At 33.3% G+C, this 20,699-nt stretch overlaps 3 protein-coding genes across 3 annotated transcripts; all 3 read left to right on the plus strand.

Moving 5' to 3' along the window:
* Positions 1-446: 446 nt before the first annotated feature.
* LOC123214331 (subtilisin-like protease SBT5.4) lies at positions 447-4,754 on the plus strand. The gene is made up of 11 exons (XM_044634080.1): positions 447-488; positions 644-753; positions 836-933; positions 1,108-1,272; positions 1,468-1,576; positions 2,331-2,898; positions 2,987-3,084; positions 3,189-3,434; positions 3,528-3,642; positions 3,725-3,938; positions 4,026-4,754. The coding sequence occupies exons 1-11, from the start codon at positions 447-449 to the stop codon at positions 4,604-4,606; spliced, it is 2,346 nt and encodes a 781-aa protein (XP_044490015.1). The 3' UTR covers positions 4,607-4,754.
* A 3,679-nt stretch (positions 4,755-8,433) lies between these two features.
* Positions 8,434-16,789, plus strand: LOC123214751 (non-lysosomal glucosylceramidase-like). The gene is made up of 20 exons (XM_044634723.1): positions 8,434-8,556; positions 9,342-9,421; positions 9,547-9,651; positions 10,087-10,143; positions 10,265-10,335; positions 10,817-10,916; positions 12,191-12,261; positions 12,419-12,519; positions 12,601-12,704; positions 12,788-12,841; positions 12,998-13,053; positions 13,155-13,193; positions 13,309-13,453; positions 13,646-13,827; positions 13,902-13,969; positions 14,163-14,235; positions 14,309-14,370; positions 14,443-15,370; positions 15,641-15,931; positions 16,332-16,789. Exons 2-20 carry the CDS (start codon positions 9,347-9,349, stop codon positions 16,606-16,608), a joined length of 2,859 nt encoding a protein of 952 aa, XP_044490658.1. The 5' UTR covers positions 8,434-8,556; positions 9,342-9,346; the 3' UTR covers positions 16,609-16,789.
* Positions 16,790-16,872: 83 nt separating this feature from the next.
* On the plus strand, positions 16,873-18,330 carry LOC123214332. Its single transcript, XM_044634081.1, has 2 exons — positions 16,873-16,950; positions 17,980-18,330. The coding sequence occupies exons 1-2, from the start codon at positions 16,873-16,875 to the stop codon at positions 18,328-18,330; spliced, it is 429 nt and encodes a 142-aa protein (XP_044490016.1).
* Positions 18,331-20,699: the final 2,369 nt, after the last annotated feature.

A 20,699-nucleotide genomic window follows, 5' to 3' on the forward strand; every position in this document is an offset into this window, starting at 1 on the left:
TTTAATTATATAATAATATATTATTATTTATGTATTATACACATAAAGTTAGTAATGTATGAATAAAACTGCCATTGTAAATGAAATCTCAGTTGAATGTAGACGTTAAAAGTTTTGACTCTAGAATTACGCAAGTCCTCACAACCATTGGAAACTTGAATTACTTGTCAAAATCAATGGAAGAAAAAATTATGCTTCCGAAAAATAAGTCAAAATACAATATAAAGCATTGGAATAGTGCACCTCCTTGAAGCGGGAATTAACAGCAGATGATATTCAAATAAGAGACCATGAGGGTTTCTTTTTGTCTGCTGTTATTCGTCTTTTGTTTCTCCATTTTTCGAACACCAGCTTTTGCTGGAAAACAGGCAAGCCTATTTTTCTTTCCCCTACTTTAGACTTAAATTTTTATTTTATAGCAAAAATCTTGGAAATCCATTCTTAAGATGGTGCTGAAGAATTTGGGTATTATTGTTGGATGGATTTGTGTATGGTTAGATTATGCAAGAAATATTGAAATGGGTTACATTATATAGCTTGAAATCCAGATAAAATGTGGTCATTTTGGGCGGTTGCCATTGATTTTTAATTCTTCATTTTCCTTTCTTTCAAATGAAAACTTTCGATTTTTTTATTGATGCAGGCTTACATAGTTTATTTAGGATCATATCCCAACCGTTTTGACAATACAGCTACTGATCATGATAGGGCCGTAAGGTATCATCAAGCAATTCTAGGATCATGCTTGGGAAGGTAAAGGTTTTCGAAATCTTCTCTATTTTTTTTCCATTCAGAATTAGCATAAACTTTATTCATTTAAATTTTTCTGGAGCAGTACCAAGAAGGCAAAAAGCTCAATCTTTTACTCTTACAACCGATTTATCAATGGCTTTGCTGCAAACCTTGCCGAGGACGAAGTACCGAAAGTCAGGAGTAAGAAATTCAATTTCTATACATTTCTGATATATATCTCTGTGTAGTACAATTTCAATGTGCAATGAAAGAGACCTTAATTTCTTCCCTGATCTTGGAAGTTTTCACACTTTCTGATTGGAGTGACTTCATAGGTTGATAAATGACTTTTTTTTTTGTGTGTGTTTAATGTAGGTCACCCAAAAGTTCTATCTGTTTTCTTGAGTAAAGGAAGGAAAGTTCAGACGACAAATTCATGGGATTTTCTTGGATTAGAGAAAGGCTTGAAAATTTCTTTATTCTCGCCATGGAAGGAAGCCAAGTTTGGTGAAGAAGTAATTATAGGCAACCTCGACCATGGTAGGTTTCAAATCCCTTCTATTTCTACATTTCAAATCATTATTGAAATATTGTAAAGATTGATGAACATCATGTTTTGGAAACTTTTTTTTTATGATGTCATATGCCATAGTTTTGATTGACTTTCAAGTTCTTTTCAATATATTTTTTTTCATAATTTTATTATCCTTCACTTTTACATGTCTTACTAAAAAGGTGTTTGGCCTGAATCAAAGAGCTTCAGTGATGAAGGAATGCCTCCGGTGCCCGCAAGGTGGCGAGGAATCTGCCAAACTAACAAAAGGGATGGAATTCAATGCAACAGGTTTTTCTCTCATCATCCTTAGACTATATTCGATTGACTTTATTTCTTTATTCATATCTACTTTAGACGCATAATTCATTATGATTCTATCTTAGAGTTTTTCAAACAAAAATACATTTTGATAACATAGAAGCTTATAGGCTATTTTATCAATCTTCTTTTAACATTTTTAAAGATGAAATCTTAAGATTGAATCAAAAAAGAAATGAATGAATATGCAATATCTTAATAGTGAATTAAATTGTTACAAATAGTAAAAGAGTCAATCCTAAAAGTGCAAATGATTTGTTTTATCACTTAGGAGATGTGCACATGATCTATTTCGTCACTCAGGATTTGCATCAAAGATGAATCCTAGCCCCTAGACGACCAATGAGGACATTGGACCCAATAAGTGGGGTGAATGTAACATGCTATATCACATAGAAAAGAAGTTGAAGACAAACTAAATGGTGTGAAATCTCTTAAACTATCATTACAAATTTTGGATTGTAAATGTAACATGTTACATCACTAGGAAAGGAAAGTTGAAGTAATTGAATTTTCTACAAGCTTCTAAATTATCAAAACAATTATTGGGTTTCAAAACATTAAAGTAAAAATGTGATGAACCGTGTGTGTAAAGCAAACAATATCTTACAAGTTAGATAGTTTAAATTTCCACTTTAATTCTTAATTAGCTTTCTAACTTTTTAGCATCTATTTTTTCCCTTCTTGTTTAATTAAAGTACATATAACTGAGTTTTGAATGCAGCAAGTTGATAGGAGTAAGGTATTACAATAGAAATTATCTTCAAATGGCTCGAAGGATTGCTCGTAGACACAATACAACCTATCATCCAACTGTAAGAGTTATCACGGCACGTGACTACAATGGCCATGGCACACACACTCTATCAACAGCCGGTGGAAACTTTGTTCCTAATGTCAGTTTTTTTGGGCAAGGCCATGGAGTTGCGAAAGGTGGAGCACCTAGAGCTCGTATTGCTTCATATAAGGTATGCTGGGATGCCATTGGAGATGTGGGCGAGTGCTTTGATGCAGATATCATGGCGGGCATCGAAGCTGCAATCAGTGATGGTGTTGATATCCTTTCTATCTCTCTTGGGGGGCTACCAAATGAATATATTCATGAATCACTTTCAATTGGTTGCTTTCATGCTGTTAAAAATGGTATTCTTGTTGTTGCTGCTGGTGGAAACTCTGGACCAATTCCATCAACCGTTTCAAATGTGGCTCCATGGATTTTCACCGTTGCTGCCAGCACAACAAACAGACAGTTTGTAAATTATATTACACTCGGCAACAAGCAGGTCATCAAGGTATGATTTCCATCATGGTATTAGCAATTCAGATGAGAAGAAGATCCTGATTTATATATTCTGAATTGTCTCCTGTTTGATTTTCCAGGGATTCAGCCTCTCGGAAAAAGGCTTGGAGCCTGAAAAGTTCTATCCAGTGATAACTGGAACAGATGCTAAGCTTCCTAATGCAACTATTGAGGAAGCGTGAGTAAATTACAGCATCTTTTTTAATACTATGAATTAATTACATTTCTGAAAAAATTATTTCTTGAATTTCCTGTAATGTGCTTCATCAACTTGTATTACAGCTCTATATGCAACCCTGAGACCCTTGATCATTCCAAAGTTCGGGGAAAAATCATGGTCTGCCGTCGGGAAGAGCCTGTAAGTCTTCAATACGGCAAGTTTGCTGCTGCTGTAGGAGCTGCTGGAGTTATTATAGCCAACACCAAAAGCATGGGATTCGACACTTCAAGCGATCCTCACATCATCACAGCTTCCCTGGTCAACTCTGTAGATGCTGATTCTATATATGCCTATATGAAATCTACCATGTATATATCTTTCTTCCTGTTACTTCAAATTCTTTGGAATCTCCATTTTATAGAATGACCCATTTGCTGTGTGCTTATGAGTGATTCTTACAGGTCTCCAGTTGCACATATAAGTGAAGTAAAGACAGAATTTGATGAGAACTCAACTATATCAATGGCTTCATTTTCATCCAGGGGACCTAATTTAATTGAGTCAGCCATCCTCAAGGTTTACAAAGGAATTAATTAACCATCAATTTTTTTTTTTTTTTTTTGTGCTTATGGTTTCTAAAATTTTGATTTCTACTTAGCCTGATATCACTGCACCTGGCGTGAACATAATTGCTGCTTACAGTGGTGCAAAAACAGCAACTACATTACAAGATGATAATCGTCTGGTTCCTTATCTTCCTCTCTCCGGTACTTCAATGGCATGCCCTCATGTTTCTGGCATTGCCGCACTTGTCAAAACTCTCCACTCAGACTGGAGCCCTGCTGCCATTCGATCTGCAATAATGACTACTGGTGAAATAAAAAAACCAACATGTTTAATATAGTTCCAAAGGCATGTTTACAGGCTTTCTGATTATGCTATACTTGCATATTTTGCAGCTACCCCAAGTGACAGAAATGGGCGTCCAATTTTAGATTACAACAGAACTGAAGCAACCCCGTTTGCATATGGCGCCGGACATGTGAATCCAACTAATGCATTGGATCCTGGCCTTGTTTATGACTTGAATCCGGAAAATTACTTGGACTATTTATGTGCCCATGGATACAATGACAGCCTCCTCAGATCTTTTACAATCTCAGACAAGCCTTACTCATGTCCTCTGTTTTTCAGAATGGAAGACTTCAATTACCCTTCCATTTTCATCCCTAAACTCAATGGCCCAGTAAAGTATACCCGTTATCTTAAGAATGTGGGTACACCTGGAACATATAATGTGAGCGTCAAGGCACCAGCCGGCGTCTCCATTTCTGTTCAACCAGCTACTTTGCAGTTCGATAACTATGGCGACGAGAAGAAATTTGAAGTGATGTTTAATGTTGTGGGTAATATAACTAGTGATGGTAAGGACTATGCTTTTGGGGAACTTACATGGTCAGATGGCACTCATTCTGTAAGGAGTCCTATCGTCATGAAGCTGAAGATGGAAGAAAAAAAATTATTTTCTATAAGCTTTTGATCTCATCAAGAGAGGTAAATTATGTGATGTAAAGACAATTATAGTGGCTATCAAAAGTGTTAACTAATTTATATATTAAGTCATTCTTAAATAGGTTTAAAAAGTTCAGGTTAATACTCAGATAATTATATTACAATTTTTATGTCTATGAGCCAATGTCAAATCCATTATAAAAAGAGTTATGTTATGTGCATATATTTTTGTGCAAGACTATTGAAATCTCAATAAGAGAAGGGGTGATCAAAATTCTATGGAAGGACAATTATTAATTAACTCTTTTCACAGACCCAGTCACCCAGCACTAACAATTGGTCCTCAACTTAACAGGTAACAAAATGAAATTTTAATCCTTATTGCATAGTTAATAATTTTAGCACATTCATGGAGAAGCACCATCTAAACCTATCTAAATGACTTAGTCTCAAATTGATATGAGCTAGTCTTGAAAGTTGGCACAATTCAATTAAGCTATATTTGAATTCACTTGACCCAAATTTGAACTGAGTTTAACTTGAGAGAGTCAATTCGTTTTTAAAACTGAATCGAATTTAAGTTAGAGAGAGTTTGACACAAATCAAGAGATGATTCAATTTAGTTTAAACTTAGTTCAAAGCTCAATTAAGATTATGCCTAATAATTTTCAAAATAACATTGTTGTATTTGTTATTGGATAAAATAACTTCATTTTGTCAAAGAATCATAAATTGAAATTACAAATTTGAGCTACGAATTTAATTTGAATTCAAGTTAAACTATTTGCATTCAAATCAAGTTATAACTATCATTCATTTTAACTCAACGAACTCAAATCAAATTTGAACCAAATTATTTTTTTATTAAAGTCAAACTCAAATAAATGGATATTTGAACTCGATTAGATTCATATCTATCCATACTCAAAGACTTCTTTTTATTTATAATAAAGTAAAATATTCTTAAAAAAAATAAAAATAAAATACACCTATCAATTTTTATCAAACATAATAATATTTTATATTAATAATCTTTTAAATAATGTATTATTATAATATTTTTATTTTTATTAATAAAATATTATTTAAATCAAACCATACTTTAAATAGGTAGAATTGCTCAACTCATCTTATTTATTAAGTCATTAATAGATGTTTGACATATTTGTATCGATGAGCTTTGGATTTATGTATAGGCCAAAGGATCATCTCCCCACCATGCAAGGTTTAATGAAATCGCAAATTTTCATCAATTAATTTTAAAAAATTTAAATATTTATTTATATATTAAAATTAAAAATAAAAAAATTTATCAAATTTTCTTTTATAAATTTAAAAAATTAATAATTTTTTTTTAACCCAAGGTTTGAAAAATACTGAAATCCCATAGGGTTTTTCTTTTCGCTACAAACAATTTATCATTAATAAATGCTTGACATATTTGCTTTGATGAGCTTTGGATTTATGTATATTTATATATCCATTCTCACCAACAATGACAGTGAAATTGTAATTTAAATTTTTTGTTGTGTTGTAATATCTTCATTTGCTTCCTCGATAATACCCATTTCATCATTTTATTCATAATATTTTTGTTCTTATTATTATTAATTATTCAGTAATTTAATCCTTTATTTAAATATTTTATAAAAGCATTTTTGTCATATTATTATTAAATAATGGGAATATTTAGGTAGGGACGAAAGAGGCATATGTTTCACTGCTAGCGTTTTCGGCAAACAATGATTCCTCACCGGATTATTATATGCCGTTCTATTATACTATAATTAAAGTCGGACACCGATTTTTTACCAAAAAAATTTATTATAATAAAAAAAATATTTTTTTTATTTATTGTTACCACATTTTAGTTGTAAATAATATTGGTTTAAGTTATTAATTTTAATTAATATTAACAGATGAAAATTCTCTTAAAATTTTTGAGTATTTATTATAAATATTTTTAATAATATTATTGGTTATTTATATTACTCTTTTTAAATAGCCAAAAAATAGGACTTTATATTTATAAAGAAAGACAATAATATTTATATTTAAGAATTTTCAATTATTAATTATTTTTTAGTTAATACTACACTATCCTGAGATTTTTATATGGGAGGACCTCTCATTTTCTGCCACTTCATCAGAAATGAATACAAAGTTGAAGCGGACTTTCCAACAACAGTTTGATAAAAATAAAGGATAATTAAAAAATAAAATAAGTATTTATCAATAATTATTTTTAAAATGTTTTTATGATTTTGTATCTCAATTCTAAAAATAAAAAGAGGAAACCATATCTATAAATAATAATTAGAAAATAATTTCCATTATTTTATATTATTTTCAAAATTAAATAATTATTTAAAAAAATTAAAAAGTTGATAAAAGTCTTTATCACATGCATTGTCATCCTGTAAAACCCAAGAAAACAGTTCCCTTTTAGACAAAAAAACCCTTAACCCCTTTTAAATTATTCAATACCCTAATTATCCCATCTAGTTTCAAAAGTATGACATAAGCCCTATATTTGGTCAATCCAAATCAAACTCATTTTGTAAGTTATAAAATTCATATATAATACAAAAATTATCTTTAACTTATCTATTATATTTATTTAATTTCAGTGGTCAATGGTCAATAATAATTTAAATAATAAATTTATGATTTATTGGATTGTGTAATTCATAGAATAGTACCTAAAATAATTTGTTTATTATATGATATAATTCAATATTTAGGAATTTATAAATAATAATTATTCTTTAGTTTAGTAATATTTTATTATCAAAAATAAAAAATTATCACAAAGTTAACTGGGTATAAATTATTATTATATTTGATAAAAATGAGTAAATATAAATAATTATTATATCTAATTAGAGATAATAAAAAATATTAAGATATTATTTTATTTAAATTTTATTAGATATAATTATTTTAAAATATTCTTTATATTAATTGTTATATTAATTGAAAATAAGAGTATTTATGTCATTAAAATTAATATAATAATATGATTGTAATAAAATCAAAATTGTATTGATAATATTTTCATATTTAAGAAGGAAATGATAATAAAAAATATACTACCATACTAATCTTTAAACACATGAACCAAACACCTTTAAGTGTAATCTAACAATATCTTACTTATAAATAAATTTTATAAAAATGTTTTCAATAAAATTATGTATATAAACATCTGTGATTTGGTAATGTTATATCTCTAATTTAAATGCATAAAATTATATGTATAGCGTTCCTCAAAATGTTTTAGATTAGGCCAAAAGACTTATCCCCATCCCATGATTTAGTTTATTCTTAAACTTTTTATCTATAAAATTTTAAAATTTAAAATATCTATCTATAAACAGATAAAGTTAATAATATAAGTTAGAGTTTTATTTATAGTATTATCTAATATTAAAGTTTTATTTATAATCTCCAAACATATCTTATTTCTTTCCGTTTCTATCAAAAAATTCCAAACACCCTAATTTAATTGTAAAATAATTTATACTTAAAATTATATTGTTCATAACTTTGTACAAAGAAAAATAAAATTATAAAATTTTTTTATAACTCAAAAATTGTGAGTGCAATAAATTTTTGAAGAAAGAAATGGCATGCATGTTTTAAAATGATATATTTCTTTATTATAGATTGAGAAAAATATCATAATTTTAAAAAGTTAATAAAATATGGTCATTTAAGAAATTTGTGGGGCTAATAGTATTAAAACAAACATGAAGGGTCTAAAAATTGTCTCATCCTAAATCGGTCCAGTCAAGTTCGAATTATAATTATAATTTTTATTTTTATTTTATTTTTCGATATTGGGCCGTTATAATATAATGACCGGTAAGACCGTAACTATATAATTTCAGAGAGACCATAAGTTCTTCAATCTTCAAACTCTCCACCATTTTCGATTTCGATCATAAGTTTTAATCTTCCAGTTCTTCCTCTCAGGTAAGTGTTTTTACAGTTCCTCCATTTTCTTTCTGTTTCTGATGTTTTTGACAGATTTTGATTGCTTCAAGCTCTTGTGTATTATGCATGTGTGTGGTTTTATGTATGTGAGCTTGTTGTTCATGCAATGCATTCATGTGAGTTTTTTGGATGAGAAATGAGTGAGCTTTGTGATATTAGTTCTGTGAAAGTGTGGGTATTTTTTTATTTTCTTGGTTTTGAAGTAGTGATGATTTTTTTTTTGTTTGATTGGATTGACTTCAGTTTTGTTGACCGATCGTATTGAAATTGACCCCATTTAGTGTATTTGTGTTTCTTTGATGAGAAATGAGTGAGTTTTGTGATATTAGTGCTATGAAAGTGTGCAAATATTTATTTTTTTTGAACTTTTTTTTTGGTTTGAAGTGGCGATGATTTATGCACTGTTTTGTTTTATTTGCATCTGTAGAGTTTTCAGTTAAGTTTCATTGAAAAATTGTGTTGTGACTTGATCCCATATAATGTAACCGAGGATGCTTAACTTGAGTTTCATTGAATTTGGAGGTTTCAAGGGAAGGGGAGGTTGTCATCTTAGTACTCTTAACTGTTTGATTTAGTAGAGAATTCAGAATCGAAACTTCCAATGTCTATATGATATAAGAGTTAATGGTCCCCTTATTGGAATGCCCTGTGTGGAAGAGATTAGATATTTTTGTTGAGGGTTGGTGTTTTGTTTGCCAAGTCAGGATTCAGTTAGTTATATTCTGTTTTCACTCTTTTGATTATAGTCTCTATTTGTTTAACAGGAAAGATGTATGAGGAAAAGATTGTGGAGAATGGCATCTATGGAGGAGAGAAGGAGCAATCTCATTCATCATCTGATAAGGTAATGGCTAGAGTGGAAAAAACCGTATTTCTTTTCTTTTGATCTCTAATGAAGACATATAAGATCTTCTCAATCGCTTTAAAAGTATGCTTCATATCTAATTTTTTGTTCTGTGTCTGGTTCAGGTCAACCCAGCAAAACCTCCATCTCTTACCTGGAAGAGAAAACTAAATAGTGACGAGATCACCCTTTCGATGTTTTCAATGACCTGGAAGGAGATAATTCAACTGGTATGTTTCATATGTAGATTTCAAAAGCTCTTAATAATGGAGATAATAGCACGAATTGCTTAATTAGAGCTCATAATCCACGTGCTTTGTTTTCTCTCTTTGCACAATGCACAAATGAATTAGTCACAAGCTGGCTTTTCAATATAATCGATAAAAATTAGATATCATGATCCAGATGCTTTGTTTTCTCCCTTTGCACAATGCTCAAATGAATTAGTCAAAAGCTGGCTTTTCAATCTAATCTCCACATGCTTTGTTTTCTCTCTTTGCACAATACTCAAGTGAATTTGTCACAAGCTGGCTTTTCAATATGATCAATAAATGCATGACAATTGGAAAATTTAAGTCAACTGTTAAAATGTTAATAGTGAAAAATGTTCATCTCCCTTACTTTGTTTTCAATGTCCTTAAAAAGTTTTTCTTTCGTTTGGATAGGCTCCCATTGGTATTCGGATTCTGCAGCACATCCGTGAAGAGGCTGCCAAAGGAAAGGTAACTTTCTTGTATATTTAAGGACTACTTTACCATCTGTATCACAGCTTTGAAGAATCTTCTCTGATCATAATTTCTGAACCTTTTTGTGGCATGCGAGTCCTTATGATCTCATTTGCAGCGAATTTTTATCAATCCATTTATCAAGCACTTACTAACATCTTCACAAGGCATTCCCCTTGGTGGAATTGGGTAATATTTTCTCCTTGAATCTCCCCTATTTATGGTTTTTCCAAGGACATTTCATAGCATAAGGAATAACTATATATGTTAGTTTATTAATTAGATGTTTATAATGAATTGCCTTTCTACATCTCTTTATCATGTCCTTTACCAAATTGCATAGCATAATAACTTCATTCCTTTCTTCTTTCCAGTAGTTACATAGATGTGTATTTAGAGAGTTGTATAAAATCCTACATGCTTAATATATACCTATCAATTTTTATCTAGAGCTAAAAAATTACTAATCAAATGGTCTTGATTGTCACTTGTAATATTAGTTCTTAACTTTTATACTGCAACATCCCGGGTGTCAGTAATATAAAGCAGATTTTTTGAGCTGTAGCTTGTTTGTTTTGTATCAGTTGTTGAACTTAGCTTTTTTATTTTGTTCTTCTCCAATATTCATTTCCTTTCTTTTTCTGTTTTGCAAAATGAAACCAACTTCCAGTGGAGGCAGCATTGGAACTAGTTACAGAGGTGGATTTCAGCGCTTTCAACTATTCCCTCGAGTTTGGGAAGATAAACAGATTCCAGCAAATCAATTTTCTGTAAGTCTATGGCAAGAGGATGAAGACAAAAACTTAGTCATTGGCTTATAAATTTTGTTTTCAAAATATCCTTTTGTTTTAAAATAAACCTATGTGTACTAACAATGAGTACTATTTTGCAAACTAATGACAATGTGCCTTTATGTGATTGAGTAATTTTGAATTAGAGATAAAATAGGACCCAATTTGATGTGTGAGGAAGGAGTGAGAGAGAGAGAGAGAGAGAGAAATAGAATTTTAGAGGGTGTGTAATCAATTAGCATCAACAGAGCACCCATTCATTTCCCAGTTTGATTTTTAACAAACTCCCAATTTCGACAAACCTCCTTACTACTATTTATTGACCATTTACAATTCACTTAAAACCACTATAAAATGACACCGCATAACACTTGTCTATCACAACTTCGAATTAATCTAAAAGACATCATATCGCTTCACTTATTTGCATAAAATGATTGCATTCTCCTTGCCAACTCAAGCATTTCAACTACAACTCCTTTTCCTGCTTTTTGTTCTTAATTTTTATCTCCAATTTGTATCGCAATTTGTTAGGATTCTAAGTGTAAGATACAAGACTTAGATCTCATATTGGAAAGTGTGAACAACTAATGTATGGTTTATATGGTCTTGGGTTCTCCCATTTCAGTAGCTAGCTTTTGAGGTGTGGTTCTTTCAAGTTTTGTATTATTTGGTATTAGAGTTATCACCACGTATTTTAGTTGCAATGATACAGTGCGGGTGGTGATGCCGGCATTGCAGTGTTTGTCCGGGGCTAGCAAGGAGCTAGCGCATAACCAACCCACATGGGCGTAGGGACTATAGAACGTGGTGGTATATTAGGATCCCAAATATAAGGTATAAAACTTGGATCTCACATTGGAAAATATAAACAACTAATGTGATGTTTATATGATCTTAAACCCTCCCATTTCAATAACTAGTTTTTGAAATGTAGTTCTTCTAAAATTCATATTACAATCACAAATATGTCATTGTTTTAGTAGTGCACATAGTTTTACTCTTCTTTTAAGGGTTAGCCACCAATATAGTTCTTTTAAGACTCTAGATCTCCTTTAAATGGATTCTCGAAGTTTGTTTTCATTTCCTTCTTATTGCATCTATCCTTGTAGAGTCTATATTATGACTCACATATATTATTCTTTCCTTGTATGAAGGTTACTGAATTTGTGACCTTTGATTTTGAGATGAAATTCTGCTGAATTATTGTTCATACTCTTTTGTTGATTGCTTGTTGCAAACACCACTTGTAGGTTTTTGTTTCACGCTCAAATGGTGAAAAATATTCTACGGTTTTGTGTGAAAGGACCTCAGAGGCACTCAAGTAAGTCTGTATTTCACTGCCTAGTTATTTTGTTCTCAGTAAAATGAAATTTTTAATATTCCGGGGGACTATTTTTTCTCCATGCAAGAAATTGATAGAGAAGAAGCTATATGAAAAATACAAGAAAAGACTCAACTGATGTCATGTGCATGAACAGGGATACAACAGCCTCAGGGATTGGATCTTGGGACTGGAATCTGAAGGGGAATAATTCGATGTATCATGCTTTATATCCACGGGCTTGGACTGTATATGAGGGTAATCTAACATTGAGAAATGGATATTTCTGAATTGTTAAGGCCATCATGACATTGAAACCCTTATCATCTGTAAATGCAGGTGAACCTGACCCCAAACTTAGAATTGTTTCTCGCCAAATATCTCCTATTATACCCCATAATTACAAAGAGAGCAGCTTCCCTGTATCAGTTTTTACCTTCACGGTAGGAAGTAATCAGCTGAGCTTGGTTTGTTGCACATATGATGCACATTTACTTAGTAATCAGTTGATTTTGCGTTTCTGCAGCTGCATAATTCTGGAAAGAATTCCGCAGATGTCACCTTGCTTTTCACATGGACAGTAAGTTTTTTGTTTGATTTATTTATCCCTTGATTGTTTTTGTGTTGCATCTATATTGTTTGATAAATCTGTCTTTGTGAGATTTGTCCTTGCATGTGTGTGTGAGATTAAATTATATGACTTTTGGGCAAGAGCTTAACCTGTATTGCCATGCAGAATTCTGTCGGAGGAGCTTCTGAATTTACTGGTCAACACTACAACTCAAAATTTAAGTATGAATCTTTAAATTTATTCTTTGAGATTTTCAAACTGCATATATGTGAGGTGTCATGCCTATGGTCATTGGAACTAACAAGATCGTTGATGTTGATAGGATGGATGATGGTGTGCGTGGAGTTTCTTTACATCACATGTGAGTTCCTTTACCTGATATAAACAGAATAACGTACTCAAGACTTGGTTTGATAAATTTTTGTCCCTGTGTATTCTTAAATCCTTTAATTCACATCTGTTATCTACAAATATAGGACTGCAGATGGCGGATCCCCTGTGACTTTTGCAATTGCAGCACAAGAGACTGATGGTGTCCATGTTTCAGAGTGCCCTTGTTTTGTGATATCTGGAAACTCCTTGGGTTTAACAGCAAAAGAAATGTGGAATGAAATAAAAGAGGTAGGTAAACTTATTCCTATAATTTACAAGTGCATTATAGTCATAGTTCTTTTCGATTTGGCATCATATATATAATACTATTCAAGGAGAATACCATAGAGAAAGTCATTCCTTGGAAATTTGACACTGTGAATGAGTTATTTTCTTTATCTTTTATTCCAAAAAAATAACATACATCTTCTATTGTAATAGCATGGATCCTTTGGTCGTCTTAATTCTGCTGAAACATCAAAACCTTCAGAGCGGGGATCATCTATTGGGGCAGCTATTGCAGCTTCTGTGAAAGTCCCAACAGGTGCAGAGCGCACTGTTACATTTTCATTGGCATGGGATTGCCCAGAAGTGAAATTTTGGAGTGGAAAGACATATTATAGGTAAGTTGGTGGATGTTGCTTGAAAACTTGCAGGAACTAATATTATCCATCTCCTGAAAAGTCTTTATCTACAGGCGTTACACAAAATTCTATGGTACTCAGGGAGATGCAGCTGCAAGTATAGCCCATGATGCTATTCTTGGTAATTTTTCAAGTTACATTCTCCCAATTACTAGTTTCTTTTTACTTTAAGATCTGTAAAATCAGGACTGAGATGGCCTATTATGTAACTTTTGTTGAAATTTTGGCTGTTGTGCTCCCATTTTAGTACTTAGTATGCAGACAAACATATTGTCAATTGCTCAGAATCTTTAACTCATTTTTCATAAACATAGAGCATGGAAATTGGGAATCGCAGATAGAAGCATGGCAAAGACCTATTCTTGAGGACAAGAGACTTCCTGAATGGTAAGCTTAGACATGTTGTTTGCCATTTTTCATACTGTAAGATTCTAAAGTTTTCTCTGAATTTTATTTGCAGGTATCCCATCACTCTATTTAATGAGCTATATTATTTAAATTCAGGAGGCACTGTTTGGACCGGTATGTGGCATATACTATATGAACATTGGCTCATCTTAGTGAATATGTATTCATTGTACAATTTTTTTGCAGATGGCTCACCTCCTGTTCATAGTTTAAAGCACATTGGTGATAGGAAGTTTTCCCTTGATAGGTCACAATCTGATTTGAAGGAAAATGTCAATTTGCTCAATCATAATGATACTGCTGTAAACATTCTTGAGAGGATGACTTCAATTTTTGAGCAATTACACACTCCAGTCACCCTAAATTCTGCATTTGGAACAAATTTACTTGAAGAAGGTGAAGAAAACATCGGCCAATTCCTTTATCTTGAAGGAATTGAATATCCCATGTGGAACACCTATGATGTTCATTTCTATTCATCTTTTGCACTAGTCATGTTATTTCCGAAACTTCAACTCAGTGTCCAAAGAGACTTTGCAGCAGCAGTGATGATGCATGATCCCAGTAAGATGAAACTTATACATGATGGACAGTGGGTCCCCAGAAAGGTTCTTGGAGCTGTTCCCCATGACATTGGAACTGATGACCCCTGGTTTGAAGTAAATGGCTACTGTCTTTATGACACATGCAAATGGAAAGACTTGAATCCAAAATTTGTTCTCCAAGTTTACCGAGATGTGATTGCCACTGGGGACAAGAAGTTTGCGAAATCTGTTTGGCCCTCAGTTTATGTTGCAATGGCATATATGGACCAATTTGATAGGGACGGTGATGGGATGATTGAGAATGATGGTTTCCCAGATCAGACATATGATACGTGGTCTGTCTCTGGTGTGAGTGCATACAGTGGTGGCCTATGGGTGGCAGCATTGCAGGCTACCGCAGCATTGGCATATGAAGTTGGTGACAAGGGTTCGGCAGATTATTTCTGGTGCAAATTTCAGAAAGCAAAAGTTGTATATGAGAAATTGTGGAATGGTTCATACTTCAACTATGACAATAGTGGCAGCCACTCAAGTTTATCTATTCAAGCTGATCAATTGGCTGGACAATGGTATGTTGCAACTGATATAGCTTTTATTCATTGATATTCTCAAATATCAGATACTCAGAAGCCTTATGAAAATCTTTTTACTCCAATGTAAAAAGTAATTAATCTTATTACTTTTTCACCAAAGGTATATGAGTCTGACCAATACATCATAACTACTGAATACATTTTTGCAGTGTATATAATTAATGTTTTTCAAAAGTCATTCAAGTCCAATAATAATTAATCAAATGTCTAGGGACTAGGACTTAGCCAAGTGTGTCGCTGTTGTAGGTATGCCAGAGCATGTGGTCTCTCAGCAATTGTTGATGAAGACAAAGCAAGGAGTGCATTAAAGAAGATTTTTAACTATAATGTCTTGAAGATTATGGATGGAAAGCGGGGTGCGGTAAATGGGATGCTACCTGATGGAACAATTGACATGACAACATTACAGTCAAGAGAAGTATGGTCCGGAGTCACATATGCTGTTGCTGCAACAATGATCCATGAAGATTTGGTCGATATGGGATTTCAAACTGCCAGTGGAATCCATGAAGCAGCATGGTCTGAAAATGGACTTGGGTAAGATCCCCTCTATCTTAAGAATACAGTATTACCTTTTGAAACTTGAAAGCAGAAAGTTTAGAGCTAGTCGTTTGCAATTGATGTGCTACCGGCTACACCATATAAGTCTATGTTTTAATTTCATTGCATTGTCTATTGTCGGTACACGGTTGATTAAGATTTGACACTTAAGTCGGTGGTATGTTGAACAGTTTAGTGGGAGAAATGTAGGACAAAACTACTGCAGTTGCAACAATCTAGTAGATCATATGTTCATTCCCTAGATTTCTGCCTTTAGGATGTTTTTTAGTCTATTCAAATCAGAACTCTACACTCTTTTGCATAATTTACCACGATAATTATCTCCTCTAGTACTATATATTCTTGATTCCCTAACAGATTGTTGTTTTGTTCATAGCTATTCTTTCCAAACTCCAGAAGCTTGGACTACAAACGGCGGATACAGAGCAATATGTTACATGCGTCCATTGGCCATATGGGCAATGCAATGGGCTCTGACAAGGCCGAAACCAGCTAAGGAAGAGATGAAACCAGAAGTAAATGAAGAATATCTATATAGATATCACGTCGGATTTTGCAAAGTGGCTCGCCTTCTAAAAGTACGAGATGAGAAAGCGCGTAAAAGTCTTTTACAATTGCTGTTTGATTACACTTGCAGGAGGATGTTTTCATAATAGACTGTTCCTGCAACTTATTACTGTCATCCATTCTTGTGTACGCTATGAGACTAATTACAGAAAGGGAAAAGAAATATTGGGACATCCTATAGTGCCTTGTACTGTATAGGAATATTACAATAAAAAGGTTACAAAGACATCAGCTAAACCCTAACAAAACCAACAAAAACCCTCTGCATTTTCGATTGTCTCTTCTTATTCAAGGTTATGTTTCATCTTTATTGACACTTTAGCAATAACTCACCACTTCAACATCCAAAAATGACGTTTTGTATTATTTCAAAATCCCACCTGAACAAATCTCACTTCCCAGATTCTTCAAAGAAAAATGCAGATCAGGTAACTTCGCTCTATATTTTCTTGATTAATTCGTAACCCATTTCTCCAATTTCATCATTAACCACTTTGATTATTGCACTTTCTAGGAAGCATCATTATGAAGTGATTTCGCTTTATAAGAGGTTGGATTCAACTGGATTTTCTGCATTCAATGTTTTTAACATTTTGATTTATTACCTTTCATTCAAGGTAAAGCTAAAATCTCTCTCTGTGTGTGTATATATATATAATCAGACCGTTTGTATTTATAAAACAAATAAATAAATCCAGATATATTTCACCAATTTGGCCAACCTCATCCTAATGTCAGCATGTTACCTTTTATTGCCTTTAATTGGACGCACAAATTTTCAAAATTATTCCATAACACTCTGGCAAGACGCACGTCTGTAGCTCATTGGGATTCTTCACCCACTAAATCATTCCTCAGCTTTCACCTTTTTAAACGATGAAGTACCTGCTTCTGCCTCCTCCGTCACCGTTACTCTCCTAACCATGATTACGTATCCATTTTCTCTTTTCCCTCACTCACCCATGCCTTGGCCTCCAACTCCACCATTGCCGTCAATTATGGCTCAGCCACCGTTAAAGTTGTCATGGCAAGTTAGCTTTTTTTTTTTTTTTGGTCTTTTTAATTTGTAGCAGAATTTTTTAATTTGCGGAAACGGCGGGACAAGTCTCGTGCAGGTGTCGGGGAGTTTCTGTTTCCGGAACGTTTCGGAAACTTGGAATTCTTCCCCTCCCAAAGTTTCCTTGCATCATAGGTCTCTCTGCATCAGGGCTCTTATAAGTTCCCACTGTTAGTCAATGCTAACTTTCAAATGGAATGTGCAATATGAAGCGTGAAAAGTGTTTTTAGTTAGATAGTTTCATTTGTTATTTTATATTTTAACCGAATCTGTTATTTTATATTTTAACTGAATCATAGGTCTCTCTTGCTTTCCCCTTGTGACTTTCATATAACAATTACAAGAGTAGACGTCGTATAAGTGCTCTTCATACTGATTTTAACTTTAAGAGAACCTATAGCACTCATCAACTGGCAGAGGGCTTAGCCTTGGTGTTCAAAGTTTTAGCAGTGCATCTCAAAGATATTCAAGCCATTGTCATTCTCTGAATAATTCATCTGATGAGACTTGTTCTGTTCTCCAGTCAAGCAGTCTTCATCACTGGTTCAAAAACTGCCAAGAATCAAGGAAGCATAAGTTGACAGCAAGCACTTTTGCTGGAGCTATTGGTTTTTGGCCTCATCGAAGGGTCCAGCTCTGGTTAGAGAAAACTGGGGCAACTGAACCATTTTCTGGTAACCTGGCTACGTGTTGGAGCAATATTAAAGAAGAGGAAGCCCTCGAAAGATACATCATAAAGGAAAAGAAATAGGGAGCATGTAACACCCCAGGTCTAATAACCCGGCCCACTGTTAAGATATTGTCCACTTTGGACACACAGTCCATCATGAGTTTGCTTCGCGTCTTAACAGTTAAGGAGCTCACAGGCTATTTAACCAATTCAATTCTCCCACCACTAACCAATGTGGGATCCAAAGACAGAGCACACACAGACCCAGCATCTCTCCCGTGGTTTGTCGATGTGGGATTCGCCTAGGGGTATCACATACACCCCCCCTTACGAGACTATGCGTCCTCGCTGAGGTTTGCCCCACCATCGATCAAGAGGACACGCGGAGCTGCTCTGATACCATTTGTAACACCCCAAGTCCAATAACCCGGCCCACTGTTAAGATATTGTCCACTTTGGACACACAGTCCATCATGGGTTTGCTTCTGGGCTTTGCAACCCAAAACGCGTCTTAACAGTTAAGGAGCTCACAGACTATTTAACCAATTCAATTCTCCCACCACTAACCAATGTGGGATCCAAAGACAAAGCACACACAGACCAGCATCTCTCCCGTGCTTTGTCGATGTGGGATTCGCTTAGGGGTATCACAGAGCAGGAGAAGAAGGCAGGCAGGCAAAGAGAAAATTAGAGAAGAATTGGAATGAGAGATGCAACACACTTCCTCAAACTTTCAAGAAGTTGAAGCTCTTCCTTAACCCGATTCTTCTCTAATAGCTTTCAAGAAAGAAGACTGTTATATCACTATTTATGTATAAAATTATATATAAAATTAGATATATAATATTACTTTTATATATAAGCTATTCCGTAAGAGATAAAAATGATGAGATATTCGAAATACAAAGCTACTAAAAATCAAACAAAACTCAAAAAACAGCTCATCTCCAATTATCAAGTGCAAAACAAACAAACCCATTTCAAAGTGTAATCACAAAATGCAATGATTGTGCATATGATGTTCATAGTTTTCTAATTTAAAGTTCTTATAATTTGCCCTTCTAACAAAGCTATGAACAATGAAAGGCTGAATAAGTATCAAAATTAAAGAATCAATTGTCGCAACACCCTGCAATATATAGCAAACGTTAACAAATAATTTGGAGTTAATTAACTAGTGCTAATCATTTTGATTGATGTACATGTAATATGTACATTATGTGTGTTATTTGTCATTTTTATAATTAATAAAATAATATATCTATAATAAATACCAATTAAATTGTTAATTGTTATAACATTGTTGGGTACCAATGATTTAACTGATATTATAGATAATTTTTTTTAGTGAAAAACCAAATTCAATTTCACTATTTGACTTGAGAGGTATATAGAGATTGTAACGCTCTAAATAGAGGTAGAATATCTTAATCTTTATTTTAAATTATAGGGGAAACTTTTCCTCATTTTTAATATAGAGATGACGGGAAATTCATGTTCTTCTAGTGCAGGTAAATTTATCTTTTTTTTTCTTCTATTCCCACAAAAAAAAATTCTTTCCTATTTTTTTCTTTTATCTTTATTTAAAAAATAATAAAATATTTATTATCAACCATATTATTTATGTAATAATTTAAAATTTTTAAAGTTACTTTAATATGTACAAGTTTAAATAGTATATAAAAGAGAGAGAATAAACGAAAGTGAAGACAGATCAGAGATATATTTATCCTCGGAAATATGATTTTACGAGCCAAACTGTCTCTCTCGTTGGACACATCTCTTGTTGTTAAAAAACAAATGGATTTTAGACTAGGGAGAAGGACTATTTCCCACATAACTTTTGATGCGTTTTCAAAATGTCACTCACGACAGATGAAAATCCACTTTTCCCACCCATGAGTAGTTAATATGGATGATATCTGTTTACATAAGGGTAAAATATTCATTTTACCCTTGTTAGATGAAATGACAAAAATACCCCTCAATTTAGAAACTAACATTTCACCTTACCTAAAGTTTTTAAACTTTGAAAACTAACATTTTCACCCCCAAACCTAGGGTTTCCATATTTTTAAAATACAGTCACCCCCCATAACTTTCAAAACTAGCAGTTTCACCCCCATTCTTCAACTTCATCTCTCGACGTTGTCTTCGGCGTGGTCACCAGCCTCCTCCTTCTCCTAGTGGGACGACGGTGGTGTGATGAAAAGATCTTCATCTCCTCGTCACACGGTGCGATAAAGAGACAGAGATCTTTTCGTCGCACGATGCGACGAAGAGACAGAGATCTCTTTGTCGCACCACCATGCGACGAAGAGGTCTCTCTTCGTCGCTCCACCCAGACGACGAAGGACGACTCTTCGCCGTCCTTCGTCGCTCGTTGCGTCGTCCAGACGCTACGACGAAGGGTCATCCTTCGTCTGTTCTTCTAGATCTAGACGACGCTT

This window comes from Mangifera indica, chromosome 4, assembly GCF_011075055.1.
Source record: "Mangifera indica cultivar Alphonso chromosome 4, CATAS_Mindica_2.1, whole genome shotgun sequence".
Taxonomy (NCBI): Eukaryota; Viridiplantae; Streptophyta; class Magnoliopsida; order Sapindales; family Anacardiaceae; genus Mangifera; species Mangifera indica.

Excerpts from the sequence above, each read along its gene's own strand:
- LOC123214331 (XM_044634080.1), top strand. The coding sequence starts at position 447 with ATGGTGCTGAAGAATTTGGGTATTATTGTTGGATGGATTTGT. Across the intron at positions 754-835 it reads CTAGGATCATGCTTGGGAAG|TACCAAGAAGGCAAAAAGCT; the intron begins GTAAAGGTTTTC and ends TTTCTGGAGCAG. Across the intron at positions 1,273-1,467 it reads TATAGGCAACCTCGACCATG|GTGTTTGGCCTGAATCAAAG; the intron begins GTAGGTTTCAAA and ends CTTACTAAAAAG.
- LOC123214751 (XM_044634723.1), top strand. The coding sequence starts at position 9,347 with ATGTATGAGGAAAAGATTGTGGAGAATGGCATCTATGGAGGAGAGAAG. Across the intron at positions 9,652-10,086 it reads GGAAGGAGATAATTCAACTG|GCTCCCATTGGTATTCGGAT; the intron begins GTATGTTTCATA and ends TCGTTTGGATAG. Across the intron at positions 13,054-13,154 it reads CACTACAACTCAAAATTTAA|GATGGATGATGGTGTGCGTG; the intron begins GTATGAATCTTT and ends TGATGTTGATAG.
- LOC123214332 (XM_044634081.1), top strand. The coding sequence starts at position 16,873 with ATGACGTTTTGTATTATTTCAAAATCCCACCTGAACAAATCTCACTTC. Across the intron at positions 16,951-17,979 it reads CAAAGAAAAATGCAGATCAG|CACTCATCAACTGGCAGAGG; the intron begins GTAACTTCGCTC and ends GAGAACCTATAG.